Source organism: Ylistrum balloti, unplaced genomic scaffold (genome assembly GCF_031769215.1).
Source record: "Ylistrum balloti isolate Yb309-2 unplaced genomic scaffold, AGI_CSIRO_Ybal_v1 Utg370496, whole genome shotgun sequence".
NCBI lineage: Eukaryota > Metazoa > Mollusca > Bivalvia > Pectinida > Pectinidae > Ylistrum > Ylistrum balloti.
In genome coordinates, this window is record NW_026782322.1 from 28,188 (window position 1) to 48,258 (window position 20,071).

Sequence of the window (20,071 nt, forward strand, 5' to 3'; positions counted from 1 at the left end):
ATATCCTCCAATATCTGAGCTGAGAGCTTGTAGTTGTTGATGACCTGCTGTAGTCAGATGTTCTTTCTCTCATGTTAGGTTTATAATTAAAAGTGACTTAAAGTTCTTTAGATAATGATTGATCTAGTTATGGATTTTATAAGATGAATCATTTTGTTAATTTTTGTTATAATTATAATATTTATAGCTAACATTTGATAACCTGTGTATTATCAAAAAGTTCTCCGACATACAGTGGTAAGGAATAAGAATACACCTGCTGGACATGAATTCCTAACCCAACAGTTCTTATCTTATAAACAATGAATTATCTGAACAGTGGGGGAGGAAATTCGTGTTAATGATCTGTATCAACATCATACATACTGCTTTGTTTAAAGACAAACATACTAAATATATTTCTTCAACATTCAGTAAAGTTACAGCTGAACTACATCACGTCATACTTGTAAAATATGTGGAAAAACTTGAAATTGCCTTCATAATTTATGTATAGTGCCATATTTGACAAAATAGAGATGCTAAATTGTTTATGAAATGTTTATGCAATGAACAAATTTAACTTCAATATAGATGAAAAGTTTAGGAATTATCAGAAAAATCCTGACAGGATGAAATATAGGGGGTGTCGACAGGTATAATTTGAACATCAGGGCATCAAATTAGTAAACCTTTGTTTATCATACAGTTTATACATCATGTAAAATTAAAATTGGCTGGAATGATCAAACACAACACATTAACAGAACAATTTGGACTGAAATCATATTTTATGCAACTTTAAATGGAACTCAATTTGAACCATGAATTCTTGTAGGTGATATGTAAGGCATTGAAAAAAAAAAAAAAAAAGAAATTAAAAATAAATAATTTACATCAACATTCATGTCATGATAGTGACACACAAAAGACTTGCACCACTGTTTAGCTAGCAAACATGCTTATCATCAAGTTGTTATTCAAAGATATGACACATCTGTCTGTTACAAAAGCAACTACTGCTTGACTCAGACAGGCTTAATGTTAGTCAAAATTTACAAATGCATTGTAAAAAAAAACTTCTATAAGGATAGAAAATGTAGGTATAAATGAAGACACAATTTGTTAAATGCTTAATTTATTTCATTTAAACTTTCCTCAGTGAGATTATTTCCATTTATGGTAATATCAAAACAATACAGAAACAAAATAAGTAAAAACATTGGATCATTTTGGGCCTTGTGACTGAACCCATTTCTGGACTAGACCATTAATAATACCAAATAGTTTTGATTTTACATACAATGTAGTAATGTAAATAATAAAATATCAGTCATAATTGTCCTGAAACTTTACAAATCCACAACAAATGTCCTAATCAATACAAATGGCACATAAATGTCTACATGTCGAATTTCCATTACACCTATACAGTATGTAATCTACCTTGTAGACAGACTATAGAGGTGTGGAAAATCTCCTGCATCACTGATCAGGGGTGGGAGGTTTCTGTCACAGACTGACACTCTCTGAACAGGTGTGGGAGGTCTTATTTCACAGACTGACCGTCTCTACAGATGTGGGAGGTCTCGTGTCACAGACTGACAGTCTCTGTACAGATGTGGGAGGTCTCGTGTCACAGACTGACAGTCTCTGTACAGGTGTGGAAGATCTCGTGTCACAGACTGACAGTCTCTGTACAAGTGTAGGAGGTCACGCGTCACAGAGTGACAGTCTCTGTACAGGCGTGGGAGGTCTCGTGTCACAGAGTGACAGTCTCTGTACAGGTGTGGGAGGTCTCCTGTCACAGACTGACAGTCTCTGTACAGGTGTGGGAGGTCTCGTGTCACAGACTGACAGTCTCTGTACAGGTGTGGGAGGTCTCCTATCACTGAGTGACAGTCTCTGTACAGGTGTTGGAGGTCTTGTGTCACAGACTGACAGTCTCTGTGCAGGTGTTGGAGGTCTCGTGTCACAGAATGACAGTCTCCGTACAGGTGTGAGAGGTCTCCTGTCACAGACTGACAGTCTCTGTACAGGTGTGGGAGGTCTCGTGTCACAGACTGACAGTCTCTGTACAGGTGTGGGAGGTCTCCTTTCACTGAGTGACAGTCTCTGTACAGGTGTTGGAGGTCTCGTGTCACAGACTGACAGTCTCTGTGCAGGTGTTGGAGGTCTCGTGTCACAGAATGACAAGCTCTGTACAGGTGTGGGAGGTCTCCTATCACTAAGTGACAGTCTCTGTACAGGTGTGGGAGGTCTCCTATCACTGAGTGACAGTCTCTGTACAGGTGTGGGAGGTCTCCTGTCACAGAGTGACAGTCTCTGTACAGGTGTAGGAGGTCTCGTGTAACAGACTGACAGTCTCTGTACAGGTGTGGGAGGTCTTGTGTCACAGACTGACAGTCTCTGTACAGGTGTGGGAGGTCTCGTGTCACAGACTGACAGTCTCTGTACAGGTGTGGGAGGTTACCTACAACACTGGCTGATGGTCTCTGTCTAGGCTGACAATCTGTACAGATGATGGAGGCTACCTACGACACTGGCTGATAGTCTCTGTACAGATATGGAAGGTAACATCACCTTCAATGATAAAAGATTGTCTCCATGCATGTACATAGTTAGAAAGATACACTTCATAAAGACTCCAGATCTACATGGCGAACTTTGGGATGTCTTGCCTGAAAAAGACAAAAAAAAACATTTTCTAAAACGGAGATTCTTATTCTTTAATTATATATGTTTAAGGTATATAACACTGTTATACAAATATTCTTCCAAATACAACTTAATATAAAAGAATGAAATTCATTTAAAAAAATCTGAAAGAATCAAATTGGATGTCTAGTTCAATCTCCAATGGAAATCTATATCATACAATATGTTAGAGTAAAATAGCTTCTTTGACAGACCATCTAACACAAGCAAAGCGTTTTAAGTGTTTACCTTGATTCTGGTCTCCAGTCCATCTACTCCCTTACCCAGCTGGTTGACAACTTCACCACCATGGTGTAGAAGGAATTCTTCAGCTTCTTTTTCATTGGATATAAACTGCATTTCCTACAAAACACAACAAAATTTAACTAAATAATAAAGACGTTATTTTAAATAAATCAACAAACAAGAAAAGTCAGCTTGATTTTATTTATAAAACATGTGATCCCATACAGGGTCTCCACGGAAACTGCAAAATATGGTTAAAAGTTTGTTATCATTGTTTCTTTGGTTGATATGACAAAATTTGGAAAAAATTCATTTATGACATATAAGCATTTTTTTTCTTATATTAGATACGCTAACAAGATTCTCTACAGAATAATGTCAAATATGTCCAAAAACTGGAATTTATAGCAAGCTTATATTTAGTAATAATGAATCCAATGATCAATTGTTATAGATTCAGTGGAAACAAACCTGCAGTAATGATGCCATGTTCTGCTCCAATAAATATTCTTTGGTGATTTCTCGGCCATTGAAGTCAATCTCGGCTTTCACTCGATCATTTACAACCTTCATATCATGAACTGACCTACAGTATATATATAAGAGTTTGATTGTTATTATAAACAATACTTTAGTACAGTCAAGGACTAACCAATGTTTTTTACCATATCCCATCTTGATCTATCATCTCTGCTAGATGTTGTGAGAAATTTCCAATCAGTGATTGTAGATCACAACTGGTTATTTTCCTCCATTTGCGATAACATGTGAAATGTGTATTGAATAAACTGGTCCAAATAATGTTCTCTCTGAACTTATCTTTGCTGCATTTGTGTAATTATGTTAATTTTCTCGTAATGAGACAAGAAAAATTCACACACTTCCCAGTGCTACATCTGTCTTGTCCATCTGTCAGGTACCATTAGGTGATATTTAGAGCAAAGTGGAAATATCATATTTAATTGTATACTTTAACGCATAACCAAAAACAGTTTATGCACTTTTGCCACAATAATGTACGAGAAATAAAATCTGTTACACACATCAGGTAAAAGTTTGAGAATAATTTACTTCAGTCTTCGACTGATATTCTGTAACATCTCGTTATAGTCTGTTTTTGCCTCGAATGAGATTATGTTGCAGAATGTCAGCCCTCAACAGTAATAAAATGATTTCAAACACATACAGGTAACAGATTCTTTTGATCAGGAATGCTTGATATCTATATCTAGCGGTAAAATTAAAAGTATCATCAATTGCAATACATGTCCTGCGATATAAACCCACCCTCTAAATTCAAGCTAGAATTTCTGTGTTGAGCACTGGGCTCTATTGTAGGATAAATGTCGTATGTTTACACAATGTACATACAGCTTCTCCCAGAATTTCTGTGTTGAGCACTGGGCTCTATTGTAGGATAAATGTGTTATGTTTACACACTGTACATACAGCTTCTCCCAGAATTTCTGTGTTGAGCACTGGGCTCTATTGTAGGATAAATGTCGTATGTTTACACAATGTACATACAGCTTCTCCCAGAATTTCTGTGTTGAGCACTGGGCTCTATCGTAGGATAAATGTCGTATGTTTACACAATGTACATACAGCTTCTCCCAGAATTTCTGTATTGAGCACTGGGCTCTATTGTAGGATAAATGCGTTATGTTTACACACTGTACATACAGCTTCTCCCAGAATTTCTGTATTGAGCACTGGGCTCTATTGTAGGATAAATGTCGTATGTTTACACAATGTACATACAGCTTCTCCCAGAATTTCTGTATTGAGCACTGGGCTCTATTGTAGGATAAATGCGTTATGTTTACACACTGTACATACAGCTTCTCCCAGAATTTCTGTATTGAGCACTGGGCTCTATTGTAGGATAAATGTCGTATGTTTACACAATGTACATACAGCTTCTCCCAGAATTTCTGTGTTGAGCACTGGGCTCTATTGTAGGATAAATGTGTTATGTTTACATACTGTACATACAGATTCTCCCAGAATTTCTGTGTTGAGCACTGGGCTCTATTGTAGGATAAATGTGTTATGTTTACACACTGTACATACAGATTCTCCCAGAATTTCTGTGTTGAGCACTGGGCTCTATTGTAGGATAAATGTGTTATGTTTACACAATGTACATACAGCTTCTCCCAGAATTTCTGTATTGAGCACTGGGCTCTATTGTAGGATAAATGTCGTATGTTTACACAATGTACATACAGCTTCTCCCAGATTTTCTGTATTGAGCACTGGGCTCTATTGTAGGATAAATGCGTTATGTTTACACAAAGTACATACAGCTTCTCCCAGAATTTCTGTATTGAGCACTGGGCTCTATTGTAGGATAAATGCGTTATGTTTACACAAAGTACATACAGCTTCTCCCAGACTTTCTGTATTGAGCACTGGGCTCTATTGTAGGATAAATGCGTTATGTTTACACACTGTACATACAGATTCTCCCATAGTTAAAGATAATTCACTGAAGCATCTTGGTGTGGACTTACTTACCTGACGATAGGATCACTCTCCATTGTGTTTAGAATGGCCTCTTTTACGTTGGGTGGAGCTGACCTACAAAGAATCCAACAACAACACAAATAATGTCAGCCATTCATCAATAACTTGTCCTTCACTAAATTACTGTGTAGTTGGTAATATTTGTGAGGAATTTTATTTTCATATATTCATGGGCATTATTGTAAAGTTATGTCTTTTTGTGGGGCTCAATTTTTGTGGATTAAAAAAGAAAAAAGAAAACCTATTTCATGGACACTGGATTAATATAATATGGCTCAATTAATCTACATAATTAATCTCCTATTTCAATAGTTCATGGATTTGTAGATTAAGCACATCCATGAAATCAACAAATATAAAAAAATCCAAGAAAATGATTGAATTTACAATAAAAATCTAACAATAATCTCAACAAATGTAAGTGATATGTCTATATACCACGTCACCAGTGTCTAGAAAAGTTTTCCCGATTACTTATGAAGATATAGTATGATGCAAAATTTATTTCCAGTGAACTAGCCACAACCGGGACAACCGCGAAAAATATTAACCCAGTAAAATAAAACAAAACATAAAATCATAAAATTGCATCAATCCCCTGCCTATCCTTGGATATTAAGATGGGAGGCATATTACCCATCTACCTACCATTTAACAGTACACAGCGTTCAGCTCTACTACCCATCCTTAAAACATAAATTGTACTAACACAAAGTCCTGACTGGTAACATTTGTTGAACACACCTTTCGTTGATTTGTAGAATAAGTTTGAAGCGATATGACTTCTCAGTAGTAAATTTCAGACAAATACAAATAAATCAAAGATAAACTGAACTGAATTTTCATTGTCTGATGTCCACCTCTGATTGATGAACTTTGCCCTCTAATTTTATCACACATATAACTTCAGCAGTGTACCATATTGTTGGAGGATATTAATGAAGCTACAGAAACTGACATCCATAGACATTGTGTTATGTAGTGATACTCATGACATTAGTCAAAATCATAAAAATAATGAACTTTTAAATGGGAAATAGAAAACCATTTCCAAATATTTTTCATTTTTCTCAAATAATTATGTTCTTCTACTTACTTTTCTACAATAGCCTGAAAGTTGGTTGTAACAATGACGCCTCCCACTATACAAAGTATCCCTCCAATCATCACAGAACCTAGAGCATCGATCCAGGAAAGGGAGGGATAGACACTTCCTATATAGTAACAGCCTAAGGCGACAAAGTTACCAAGTACTGCTGCAAAATCCTCCAACAACACCACTGTAATGCTTGGGTCCACACCCTCCTGAACTGGGATCAACAAAATCGGTAAAAATCAATAAAGTTCCACAAAAGCAAGAAGTATATACAAGGACATCTTGAAAATAATATCAACTCACCAATTTATGAGTAGTGAAAAATACATCTCTTTTGTTTCAAGTTTTTGGCAAAACCACAAAAAATTTGAATTATTTGAAAAAAAACCCCAAAGAAACCTCTATGGTACAATCTTATGCTCTTAAAAATAATCATTACAAGCTGTACTTTGGTCCAATAAAGTCAGAGTTAGTAAAGGGAAAACTGATGAAGTTTTACAGCACAATACATATATACAAGTTCATGTTTACATTGTCCTAATGCAAGGAAGATGCATGTTATTAAGATATCACTTGATATGAAATATTGAGCTATTAAAACACAACATCTCTGAAAACATCTATACTCTTCTTACAATACACCAACAGTTAATCTTACTAAAAATTCACTTTCACAATAAATTGATTCATTAATTCTTGAGAAGTAGATAAATGTGAAAAGAGTCGTTGCATTTAGCACTCTGACTCAATCAAACTGATCATGCTCTGAAGACCTGGGACATGTATTATGACAATGGCTAAAAGAAAAATTTGTCATGTTTTCAACAGCACATGAACTGATACTATATTTATAAAACTAAAACTTGGCATGTAATTAATTTCTGTAATAAGTAATCTTTAATATTCTTAACGATATTACAAGGAACATAGACATCCTCCATGGCAAGAACTTACTGAAATTTCGTAATCCTTTGATTTTGTTATCTCCTGGAATCTTTTTTGAGGCTTCGTTAAATGCGATGATTAATGAACCTGAAGTATAAACAAAATGCTTAAATCAGTCGGATACGATCTTTGTATAATATTGCTTTTGTCTCATAGCGATTGTATGCATGCTTAACACTGTTTTGAAAGATGATGGTATTATTCAGAGCATACAACTGCTGCTAGGTGGCATTAGTAACTCATCGGAAAATTTGAACCAATCATAAATGTAGGACTTGGTAGAAACACCTACATCCAGAGGCTATGACAAGAGGCTGAAACCCTGTGTGATGATTCTGAGAGAGACAAAACAGCTTACTAGAATGTAATGTGCCATCCCCAAGCTTGCTGACTGCAAATCTGCAGGTCAAGTTTACCTATTATGCTGGAAACAATATGGCATACTGACCTGCTTCCACACACGTAGTCCCAATCAGAATACTCAAAGCCTGAAAATAAATCAAAGTGTAAGCTTCTTGACATGCATAACAATATGCTGTGAAAAAATGTCCTCTGTTTTTTGTCATGACACAATTATTTTACTTCATCTCAACACATGGGCGGCTTTTTTCATGCACTAATTTATGATCAAATGAAATATAAGGCCTCATGGAATAGACTTCAACAACTTATATTCCTTATTCAGTAAGGTATCATCTCATCATGTAACTGCACCATTTCTACAAGCATTAGAGGCCATATTCCCAACCTTCCTGGGGCAGAGAGGGAAAGGTGGGGTGGAGAGTAGCAAATATAATTCTACCAACTTTGGATTCCCATCCCCAAAGGATCATTTTGGCCAAGTTTGGTTGAAATCCATTCAGTGATTCTTGAGAAGTTGAAAATGTCATCTGTTTACAGCAGATGACACACTTCCTGGACACAGGCTATCGCCAAAGGTCTACTGAGATTTCAGACATAACAACAGCCTCAGAGTTTTCATGATATCCTATCCCATAACAACTCCATAAACATTTACATCACCTGCATACACTGTCCGTAAGTCAATGTTCTGTTTTTCCTCTCAGCTACTATAATATATATATATACATTGGGATTAAAAGTATTGATTTACCTTCATGGAGCTGTCCAGGTTCAATGGTTACATCAATATTGCATGCTAGGGCTTCACGTTAAATATGTCAAGTTTAAGAAATTTTATCAGGCAATGCCCTATTACTATCTATTCAATCTCAACAATGAAGGACTATGACTAATATGTATGATAGGATAAGATTCCTTACATATACAGAGTAGTCGTACATCTCCGACTGACACACTAAGCCCCTCACTCCCAAGAGGCCGTTGATTGCTCCTCCAAAAAAGAAGATGGCAATCCCCGCAGTGAATGAAAACACATATTTGGCAGATTTATATCCATATCTGAAAAATAATTAAATTTCATCAAAAGCTTCAGCTTCATATCTCCACTACTACAGATTCTGATCAGTGTAAAACTTAAAAACTTTGCCTCAGGTGATCTATATATCACCTAATCTAACTTGAGAAATGTAAAAAGTCCTGGCCAATTAGAGGCAGTGAAGAAGTTCAAGGGTAGAAAACAAAAATCTCTATCCTCAATGGAGATTTCTGTCTGTTCAACATTTGGCTTTGGGACAAAGAAATCTTGTTACTTATAGAAGATTCTTGACTGTCTAACCCTTGGCTATAGGAAAGAGAAATCTCTAAAACCGCAAAAGATTCCTGTCCATCTAACCCATAACTTTAAGGATATCTCTGTCCTACCTCAGAGTAAATGTTAATTTGCATAGGAAGCCAGGATAGGGTGTGTAACACTCATCTGGCAAATTTGATTCCTTTTCACCTAAGAATGCTACAGACCAAATTTGGTCAAAATCCAATCATTCCTACGGGAGGAGTAGGATTTTCCTAACTTTACTCTAATTCCCCTATTGACCCGTGCCCTTGAGGGCAGAGACCCATTACCGGTATTCATACATTTGTTCCACTTCCCCCATGGATGCATCTGGTGAAATTTGGTCAAAATCCTGTCAGTTTTTTATGTCTTGTAGAAATTTAAAGAAAAAAAGTTGACATACATATGGACAACAGATGCTGTGGTATGCCATAAGCTCTCTTGGTCCTTTGACAGTGAACTCAAAAGGTTGTTCCAGTTCATGCATGGATGTTATGGGTAAGCTGATAATTCTTTTCCACATAGATAGAGATATCTCTACCCTGACTGTCCAGTGGGGTAGATAATTTTGCTTTGAATATGACTTGTTTTTTTAAGACAACAAGAGGATTCATTTACATGAAATTGATGCATGAAATATGATTGGTCAATTCTGAGAAATTTGCATATGTAAAAGCTTTCATAAAGACCATTAATTGATGCTCTAACACGACACAAGAATCCTTAGAAGGAATTAAAATTCATGGCAAAATAACAACCTAATCCACCAAAAATAACAAAAATCACAATGAATTTTGAAAAAAAGGTTGCTATTTTTTTTTTTAATTCGACTTTAGGGAATGTAATGAAACTGAAAAAGCTGGTATCTAATAAATAAAGATAATAAAGAAACGTAAAAAATAAGACTTCTGGTAAAACCGCATCAATTTACCTATCAAAATACTAGAGTATCAGTGAAACTGATGAATGCTCCCCAAAAACAACTTTTATCAGACACAAAATTTAAAAAAAGGGCATTAATTCTGTAATTAGGGGTTACCAGGCCCTGAATTTGGTATACTGCACATTCACTTAGAACGAATAATGTATACACTAAGTTTCATTATCCTAGTTTAAATGCAAGCAAAGTTCTGTTCTGGACAAGATATTTTTCACAATATTCTTCGTATGATCAATGTATTCACCAAGTTTCATTATCTTTGTTTAAACTTAAGCAATCTAAAGTTGTGCATCAAAAAAAATTCACAAATGACAATAACTATGTATTTAAGGGGTTTTGGGCCTGAATTTGGTACGATGCACATCATTTTAGTACGATCAATGTATACAGTTGCTACAGGCAAGAATTTTTTAACAATGGGCAATAACTCGGTAACTGGTATACTGCACATTGCCTTAGTATGACCAATCTGTACACCAAGTTTCATGATGGGCAAAGTTATGCTCTGGACACAAAAGGACAGACAGAAAGACGGTGAACGTAAGTCGAAAATGTCAAAAGTTTATGACACACGACAGATGCCCACGGATGTCAGAAAAAAGAGCTTTTTCACAGGTGACCTAAAAAGAGAAAAAATTGAAGGATACTTACGGATGGTCTACATCAGGAGCCTTATTAGAACTGTATAATCCAAATAACATGAAGACCTGAATAACATGTACAGAAACAATGATTATAAAATCTTTGAATTTTAAGTGATAAGAAAATATAATTTTTAACCAATAAGCTAATGTTGTATCCCCTTTTGTAATCTTTCAATATGTTATTGCAGCACCCATAAATGTATTTGAGCATACAAGTGTATGACTACCATTCTAATACTGTGAAATCATTAATTTTCTTGGAAGATTTATTTTCGCCGATTTTTTGGGTGCTCTTACTCAATGATGTCATTTACAAAGTTATATTTATCAACAAAATCAAATATTCATGAAAAAAAGTAATTTTTCGAAAACTACAACTGAACCCCACCACAATATATGATTTTACAGTATGGAACAGATAAATTAGTACTCCATGGAGATATAAAACATAAAATATCCTACAGCAGAGTTCTTAAAAATATTTTCCAGATAAACAAGTAAAATAAAACAGTGGTACATGCCCTCTAAGGACCTAACTTCTGATTCTCTGCAGAATTAAAAATGTTAAAAATGCCTTGTAAACAGCCAGGGGTATATCGAGATGGAATTTCCTTGTAGTAGCTGATGGTTACCTCAATGAACAACATATGGGAGGCCCACTGCATGCCATTCTGAGCAATTGGGTTAAGTGTCTTGCTAAATGACACGATCACATCAGCACAGAGAAAGAAAAACACACCCTGACAGGTAGCTAGTGTCAACCCACTTACCTCTGATCTTAACCTCAAGTTTCAAATTGCTAGGCCATCCCCCTTACCCACTAATTCATTGTGGCCTCCTTATTAAGGGAGGGAACTCTTTATTTACTGCTGATCAACGGTATCAGGGATTACCTATATGTACCTACCTGATTGATAGCGTCTATTAAGGAGTGAATCATTTCAGCGAACATACTAAATGATCCTGTACGATACCAAGCATGGCATTTAAATGCAGCACTCGTCAGATTACTGAAAACAGACATAGCAAATTAAATATGGGCAGTGTAACATCTGTAATGCTTGCAGCTAACATCATTCCAGATACATACATGTATATTTCTTTAGTGCATTTATATTCTACTAATATATTACTGTACATATTGAAATTTTGAGGGTTTTTATATTTTCTGTGCCTTCAAAGATGGAAATCAAATCTTGTTGAGAAAATTGTGGTAAAGACTTTCTTAAAAATCATATTTGAAAAGTTATTAAGTTTTGAAATTGTTACTATCATGTTTAATCATATCAAATTGATAACACCATCTTGATTTTTATGAAAATCAGCTTTAATTTTGAATAGAATCAATGATAACTTTCTTCATTTTTTGTAGAATATAAGTTCTTCTATAACCAGCCTGAAGAAAAATTTTTGTAACTTTGCTTTTTATGTTCCATAAAGCAATGTCAGTTCAAATACTCTCGTTTGGAGGTAGAGTGGATGTTATGATTAATAGATGATTAAGTTCACCTTACACAGCTAACACTTGTTATCATTTTGTATATCTTAAAATCAACAAAAGAGATTCCACAGGGATCGTGGTGCCTGCCATTGTACGATTGTTATTAGTCATCGTTATCGTTTGGATCTCCTTATACCCATGGATCAAAAGATCAGGGGCGCATTGTTTGTGTACTATCTGTTGTCAACTTTAACTTTGCCCGTAACTTTTGACCATGTGACCTTGACCATGTGACCTTGACCATGATCTTTAACCTATATATGAACAATTCTAACATAGGCCATCGCTATAGCATCTTACGAGGTATCGCTTTCATATTTGTCCCACCTCAGAATTTTGTTGCAACAGGGGGCATAGTGTTTCATAAACATATCTTGTTCCTGAATGGTTTTAAAATCAAATACCTAGATCTAGGGATCATGCCGAACTTCTATATGAATTCAAACAGAATAGCTTTAACAAACTATAACAGTCGAGAGTTATCCATCCAGGACTTATTAAGACACAGCAGTAACAAGAATTGTTTCAGGAAGTATGGATGAAGGAGGATACATCATAGACAATGGGGGATCTGAACAGGTTACCTTGGCTAAAAAGATAAAAGGAATACATACGCAGCAATGGCTGATAACACCACTTTACCAGATGCTGACTTTAATGTCTGGAACGTTAGGTTAATATTAGACTGTGTCTGAAATAAAAACATAATTCAATTAAAGTGCATTTGGATTCTTCCATTCAATAATTCTGATTTTACTACTCTAGAAAAATTTATTAAGACTCTCAATATTTTCCCTTCTTTCATATAATGATTTTCAGTGAGATGTTTTACTGTAGGAAAACATTTCATTCAGAATTGGGGTAAATCTAACTTATCAATCTTCAGGTGGTTGTTATATTCAGATCCTATCATGAATGGAGTAAATATCCACGATTCTTACCTTTTCCTCAGAAACATCCTCCCTTTCATAACCTAAAGGAGAGCAAAATCACATTACAATGTATATTTGTACAGTTTATATTTCAAAACAAAGATCAAATTTGACCTTTTAAATGGCTTAAGTAAAGTAGCAACGCTGTTCAGTTCAGCACCTTAATGTTCAAATAATATTTCTGCTCAATGGCACCAGTGGAACGTAAGAAAAAGTTTGACATTTGTTTTTAAGTATGCAGCTATGATGGCCCTATTGGATTTTGGACCAAACCAAAAAATATCAATATCAGGTCAGGACAATCTATCAATCATTTCAAGCAAGTTTCAGCTCAATCCCACTGATGGAATTTGAGATGTTTAAAATATAAAAAGTTTTCCCACTGTGCATGACAATGGACAAGCACAACAACATGAGGACTTTTCCCATTAAATCCACCAATGTCTATATTGATGTTGATATTTACTATAAACACTGCGCCGCTTACGCTGCTTTAACATCTTATCCATGCTTCCAAACACTTCCACTGTCCTACAATAAAACAAATAAATTGTGTTAATGATATTCAATGTCACAATTCCGCAACAAGGTATTAAGTATTTCAGAGAGGGGGAGAAAAAAGAGGTCCACTGGCCTTCCCAGTCACATGACTACAAAGATCTATAAATGATATAGAAGTATTAGTGGCAGTTAAAACAAATATTAAATGATTACAACAATTCTGAGTTTTAAGCGATGAAAGTCAGAAAAACATCACTTTTTGTTTTCATTTCAATTCTTCAAGATTTTAGATAAATGACAAAGTGGAACTAACTAAGCTAAAAATGTGTTTTTCAAGATAGTAGCTATGAAGCCATATTGGATTTTAAGCCAACTTGAAGAATAACAACACTTGGTCAGGACCATCTCAGGATCATTACTGGCAAGTCTGAGCTGAATGCTCTCAGATGGAATTTGAGAAATTGAAAACAGGTGTTGTTTAGGAAAAATCAAAATTGTGCTACCAGGCAATAATGCGTGCCATAGCCACCATGATCCAAATAGCAATTTGAGAAATTACTTAATTACAGAACAGATTAAAAGTAAGAAGGGTATCAGAATGTATACAAACACTTACTTTTCACGTATATCTGACACAGCGTACATCTTGACATATTTCTTGTCTGTATTATAGTATGCATTCCTTTTCTTTATTGATCTAAGATTTTTCAAATGTCTGTAATAAAGAAAATCCACTTTTTAAAAAACCTGCAATTCAGGTCACAGTTAAAAACAAAAAATGATTCATAAATGTATCTTTTTACAAAACTGGAATATTGACAAAATAATTTGCAAGAGCTGAACTGAGAGTCAAGTCATTTATTGTCTATGACTCTAGATGTTTTTTTTTCGAGACAGTGATTAAACATCCAAATTATCTATATTTTAAATCCAGTACTTCTCAAGAAATAGCGATGACAAAGTGAACACATCTAGGGACCAAGGAGAACCTATATTTGAAATTTCATAACGATCCATCAGGTACTTCTCAAAGAGATTTGAAATTTAAGAAAATTTACTGAATTAAGGGGCTAGAGCAAGTCCCCTAGATTTTGACATTTCTTTCGATCACTTTGGATTTTCTCCAGTCGCCTCCTCAGTTTAGACCCTTTGCATCACTGATGAGTCCCAGTCACAAGAAACAGCTGTACAATGCAGTTTAATTCATTGTTTGGCTATACTGTATGTTATTTAAATTTGTTTTAAAAGGTGCTATTTACTTGTGTCTTATGTACTACCTTAGAAATATCTTGCACCATTCTCTTAATTCATACATCTTTGAGTGGAGATGATAAATTTGGAAAGATGAAAGAGTAGAATCTGTAATTCCATCAGACTTCAGCAATTTATTTTCTGTTTGATGGAATGACAACGGAAACTATCTGACTGAGTACAGTGTATATATCACCTTTAAAAGGTCTTTATTATCATCAAGCAATACTATATAGTAATCAAACAAGTGAAAAGACAAGTAATCCTGTGGGGATCTTGGCTTGCAACACTGTGTGATCATCTTTATAAGCTGGATCCTTTCCTTTCAACTATCAACATCCCTGATTAAAACAATTATATTTCAGGTAAAAAAAATACACAATTCAGTCCCCCCTACCCCCACCAAATTTTCAGAACAATCCGAAAAAATAACACACTTGGTCAGGATCATCTAAAGACCATTTCAGCCAAGTTTCAGCTCTATCCAATAGGAGAGTTTTAAACATGTCTCGCTGATGGAAACCATGATTGTGCAATCATGTTACAAATTAGCTGTGATATTTAACATTTTACAAGGCTGAAAAATTTATTGCCTTACTTTCCTTAACATCCCCAACCAATTTTCAGCTAAATGGCACCAGTGAAGCAGAGATTTAATTTGTGAAAAATCTATGGCGGATGGCCATAGGTCATCTTGACTACAGGTCAGTAAACCTGACAATGGAAACCTACATATATATTAAAATACCCATCACAGCATAACTGAAAGGACTCAGAATTTGGTTTTTGAATAAATAGAGATCATAAAAAATTTATACAATCAAAATCAAAGATGGCCATCTGTCAGACCATGGACACAGGTCTACCTGAATAGTCAACAAACATTTAAAACTGCAATTGCTGTGAATGTACCATACTTCAATCTTGAGCAGTTTATGCTCCCATACAAGAATACTTCAAAGCTACATGTACATATCTTTAAACAATATTGTGAGCAGTCTGAGGGACTTCTGGGATTTCAGTAGCTGCCAAAAGTACACAGGTGCTTAAATAACACAGATTTTTACAACATACGTAAATACAGAAGATCTGAGAACAGGTGGTCATCTCACTAGCTTTGGCAACTGGGAGTGAAAGTCTGGAGACAGAAAGGTTGATGGTTCAAATCCAATAGATGGAAGGACATTTTTTCATTACTCTGTCCCATTACAAATTTGGTGCCATTGACAACTCTAAGGGTAGAAAATATAGGAGATTGAGATGCTTCCTTGGCAATATCGTACTAAGGTTGTTGTTGTCTTTGGGACTGAAGACTTTGTGAAGGAAAGATGAGTGTTAAATTTGAATGTACAGGTTGCCTTACTAACTTTGGCTGTAGCAGTAGAGTGTTTTGCTGGAGACCAGAAGGTTACTTCTGTTTGCGAAACAAGTTATTTCAACTTATACTAATCTACCTTGGTAGAAGAAAGTATTTTCTAAGAGCATGTTCTTCTTCTATCAATTTTTCATTCTCTTCAAACAGCATTGTATCTGTAAAAAATGTAGAATTGCTTACATTAGTATTCAACTTCCCCTTTTAATAATATTATTTAACAAGGACAATCAACATAAACAGCCTTTTTTGTATGTAAAAATAAAAAATCACTGACTATGTACGTAATAATAAAGACTTAGTATAACTGTGTTAAATACATGATAGAAATGTTATAAGGAAATGATGTACAGTGTTTTTACATACCATAGTCTGTTTCATAATATTGCCTTTTTTAAAACAGCTTCATTAAACATGTCCACATCACAATATCACAAAGGGATATACTTAAGTCCTTACATAATTCACCATATCAACAAACATACAAAATACAGTTTAATTTGTTGAATTTTTTTATAGATCTAGCTAGATTGACTTACTCAAACATATGCTGTACTATGATTGAACCACAACTGGTTTACTTTTCAATAGCCGTACAGTGTGAAATATTTGTGTACATTTTAAAATTGATGATAAATATGCTGAACAATGAAATTCCAACCGCAGCAGAAATTATAAGTGAACAGCACACAGACCTGTGTATTTAACCATTAATTTGCATAAAATCTATGATCCAGTCAGTGATGAGTTTCGGATTGCCCATTGAGCTATATTAGGACAATCTAATTTTATATTGGAAGGAGGTATTTTCATCGAACCTTAGGAAAGATATTTAAATGCTCACAATAGTTTAAGATTTTTAAAAACATGGCAAAAAAAGGTGCTAGAAATTAGCCAACTTGTGCAGCATATCTCTTTATGAGATGAGTTAATTGTACAAGTTTTATGAACACGTTTGTATCTGTACACAGTACCTTTCCTTTTAGGAAAGACGGGCCATGTAAACCTCTCATCGTTTAAATTTAAGGGCTCTCCTTTGGCATTGGTTATTCTTAGCGTTCCATCTTCCATGCACTTTTTGAGTTGATGATGTAAGGGTAAACCTTCTTTGTAATCAAAAGAAACTAGTAGTTTTCCATCTGCAACAAAAGTACATAGAAACATAGCAAGACAAGGACAAATTTCACAAAATATGGAATTTTCTCCCACCACACTACAACACATAGCCTGAGGAAAAAAACCCTCCTGGCCAGAGCACAATTGATGACTTTTTTTATAATACTAAAGCCGTAGTGCAGAAAAAACTCATTAACAAAGACAAGGATGTGATTTAACAACATTTTTAGAGGTTATTCAACGAAGTCTGTTTGACGTTTAAAATACATAAAAGACAATTTCTTTGAATATTTTACAAAATAGAATTCTTTGAGCACACACTCCCAGTTCATATATACTTAATTAATTCTTTACATGTTCATGTATCATATACCAATGATATTCTTACCACTATCATTTCCATCTGTAGTTGACGTGCTTGCTCCGACCAACGGTTGCTCCATTTTGTACTCTGTTTTGGATTCAGTGTTATTTGCACCATTTCTGGAGGGACCATCTGTTTGCCATCGTATGGGACTGCTAACAATTCTAGGAAGTCCATTCTTTAACTTTCGTGGATAACAGGATGTTATATAGATATAACGCTTAATTAAGCACTCTTTACATACTGTGGAGAAATCAATGAAAAAAGATAGTTTAAAATATTGGAGATTTAAGACTGACAAGAAATAAAATACAAAATATAAGCAATATGGATACAAATTTACAAAATGTCACATAAAAAGCATGAAATAAGTAAAAATATGAGTAACCATAACCACTTTCTTTCTATTTTTCTTTTAGTTTTAATATGGAAACAAACTTTACAGAAATCCCTAAAAGTTTGGTTCATTATTTGGTGTTTTCTAGAATGTACTAAAACAACGTCTATCTGCACTTTTACATCCCAGTAGTCACCTGTTTTGACAGTTCATAATTATATAATAGTTTATCTAATCAGATAAAAATCTTATAATTACTGTTTATGCAACTTGAGTAACTTGGTTTCGACTCCAGTCAATATTTACTTAAGAACACACTTGTTATAAACTTTAATCCATTAATTTTTTTCTGATATATACAGCTGTGAGGAAGGTTCTAAATAATCACACATCAGAGCCTTGAGGCTATAAAATGAAAGCATAACTAACCATAGAATGCAGATACAATGTAGTAGATTAAAAAAAAAAAAGAGAGAGATATCAAAGAAGGATGTTGTTATCATTTAGCCCCCCATCAATGTTTGATATTTATTTTTTCTTGAAAAATTGGATATCTTCCCTTCTTTTTTCTTTTGCTCTTAGTTAAATGAAATTTGAAAATTCCTGTCAGGAAAAAAACATAAATGATCTTTCACTGCCAAATCCAAATTGACAACTAGCCAGCCGTTTTGTTTTCTGATCAATCCCAAAAATTGAAAGGGTGCAACTTGGACCAAAGGAAACCTACATACAAATTTGAGACATATTAATCCATTACTTCTAAAAAGAATTGTGATAAAAAACTTTCATTATCAAAATCCAGTGTAGCTACCTGTCATCCATTGTTTTCTTCTGGCCAGTCCCAAAATCAAAAGGGCAGGACTACTGACCAAAGGGAGTCTACACATCAAGTTTCAGAAACATCTTTATATTACTTCTCAAAAGATACATTGTTGCAACAACAAACTTCAACTGTCAAAATCCAAGATGGCCACCATTATGGCTAAGCCATTTTTAACTGATAATCCATTTTCTTTTACTGATCAGACTCAAAATTGGATGAGCATAACTAGGAACCAAAGGGAACCTGTGTATGAAGTTGAAAAAAATCCAAATAGATATGTCCCCCTTCTCAAGGACAGTGATAACCTGGATTGTTTATTGTTTACAGCTAGATGCATGACAGACCACGCTGTAAGGTAATTTTGTATACCCCACAATCATCAGATGGTGTTCTAATAAAAGTTACCTTTGTAATTCTGAGATGATATTCCCAGCAGTGGGCAGACAACACCCAGTCCTTTAGAGGAGTTCAATCGAACTGGCAACATCGTCTCAGCTTACTTAAAATAAACAAAACAATATTATCACAAATTGATCATCATTATATCAATAAGTAATTTGCAATATAAACCTCGTTGTGTTTTCCATTCCCCATCATCCCTCAACGAATGGTGTCTTCAGTTAGTTCAAGGAAAGAAAATATAAAAAACAACAAAAAATGGTATTTTTAAGGCTTATGACTCGAGCACAACATGCTTTCTCTTTCGCGATCAACCTTGAATGTCAAGTAATGACTTTATTTGAACTCGGTTTGGAATTCAAATAACGATTCTTTCATATATCGAATCATCTTATTTATTTTTCTTTTAGTTCTTGGGATACATATACCCTAAATAATCTGTCACTGGGACTCGACTTTTTACTCAAAACACATTCAAATGTACTCAAATAAACAATTGGTGTCATTTGCTTTGCCAGATCGCATATCGACCAAAATAGCACTTAAACATCGATGATATAATACGATCACGAATAAATAAAGTTCTTAAACCAATTTGGTAATAATTGATTCTTATTTTGCGTAGGGTCTCTCACCTTTCAATGCAGCAGCCATATATAAAGCAACTCCTGACCAACTTCCGGTACTGATGACAAGAACAGAT

General features: G+C 34.7%; 1 protein-coding gene across 1 annotated transcript; it reads right to left on the reverse strand.

Moving 5' to 3' along the window:
* Positions 1 to 1,100: 1,100 nt before the first annotated feature.
* On the reverse strand, positions 1,101 to 20,034 carry LOC132555472 (proton-coupled zinc antiporter SLC30A9, mitochondrial-like). The gene is made up of 19 exons (XM_060219819.1): positions 20,004 to 20,034; positions 19,375 to 19,468; positions 17,834 to 18,052; positions 17,304 to 17,468; positions 16,412 to 16,487; positions 14,323 to 14,421; positions 13,672 to 13,736; positions 13,215 to 13,246; positions 12,888 to 12,964; positions 11,680 to 11,782; positions 10,780 to 10,835; positions 8,776 to 8,914; positions 7,941 to 7,980; positions 7,502 to 7,579; positions 6,548 to 6,761; positions 5,443 to 5,505; positions 3,394 to 3,508; positions 2,926 to 3,039; positions 1,101 to 2,660 (listed from the first exon to the last, which is right to left on the reverse strand). The coding sequence occupies exons 2-19, from the start codon at positions 19,454 to 19,456 to the stop codon at positions 2,616 to 2,618; spliced, it is 1,782 nt and encodes a 593-aa protein (XP_060075802.1). The 5' UTR covers positions 19,457 to 19,468; positions 20,004 to 20,034; the 3' UTR covers positions 1,101 to 2,615.
* Positions 20,035 to 20,071: the final 37 nt, after the last annotated feature.

Bases quoted from the DNA above. Each gene is read 5' to 3' on its own strand.
- LOC132555472 (XM_060219819.1), bottom strand. From the start codon at position 19,456: ATGTTGCCAGTTCGATTGAACTCCTCTAAAGGACTGGGTGTTGTCTGC. The intron at 18,053-19,374 runs GTAACTTTTATT...ATTTCTCCACAG, and splicing joins ATCATCTCAGAATTACAAAG to TATGTAAAGAGTGCTTAATT. The intron at 6,762-7,501 runs GTAAGTTCTTGC...TGTTGATCCCAG, and splicing joins CAAAGGATTACGAAATTTCA to TTCAGGAGGGTGTGGACCCA.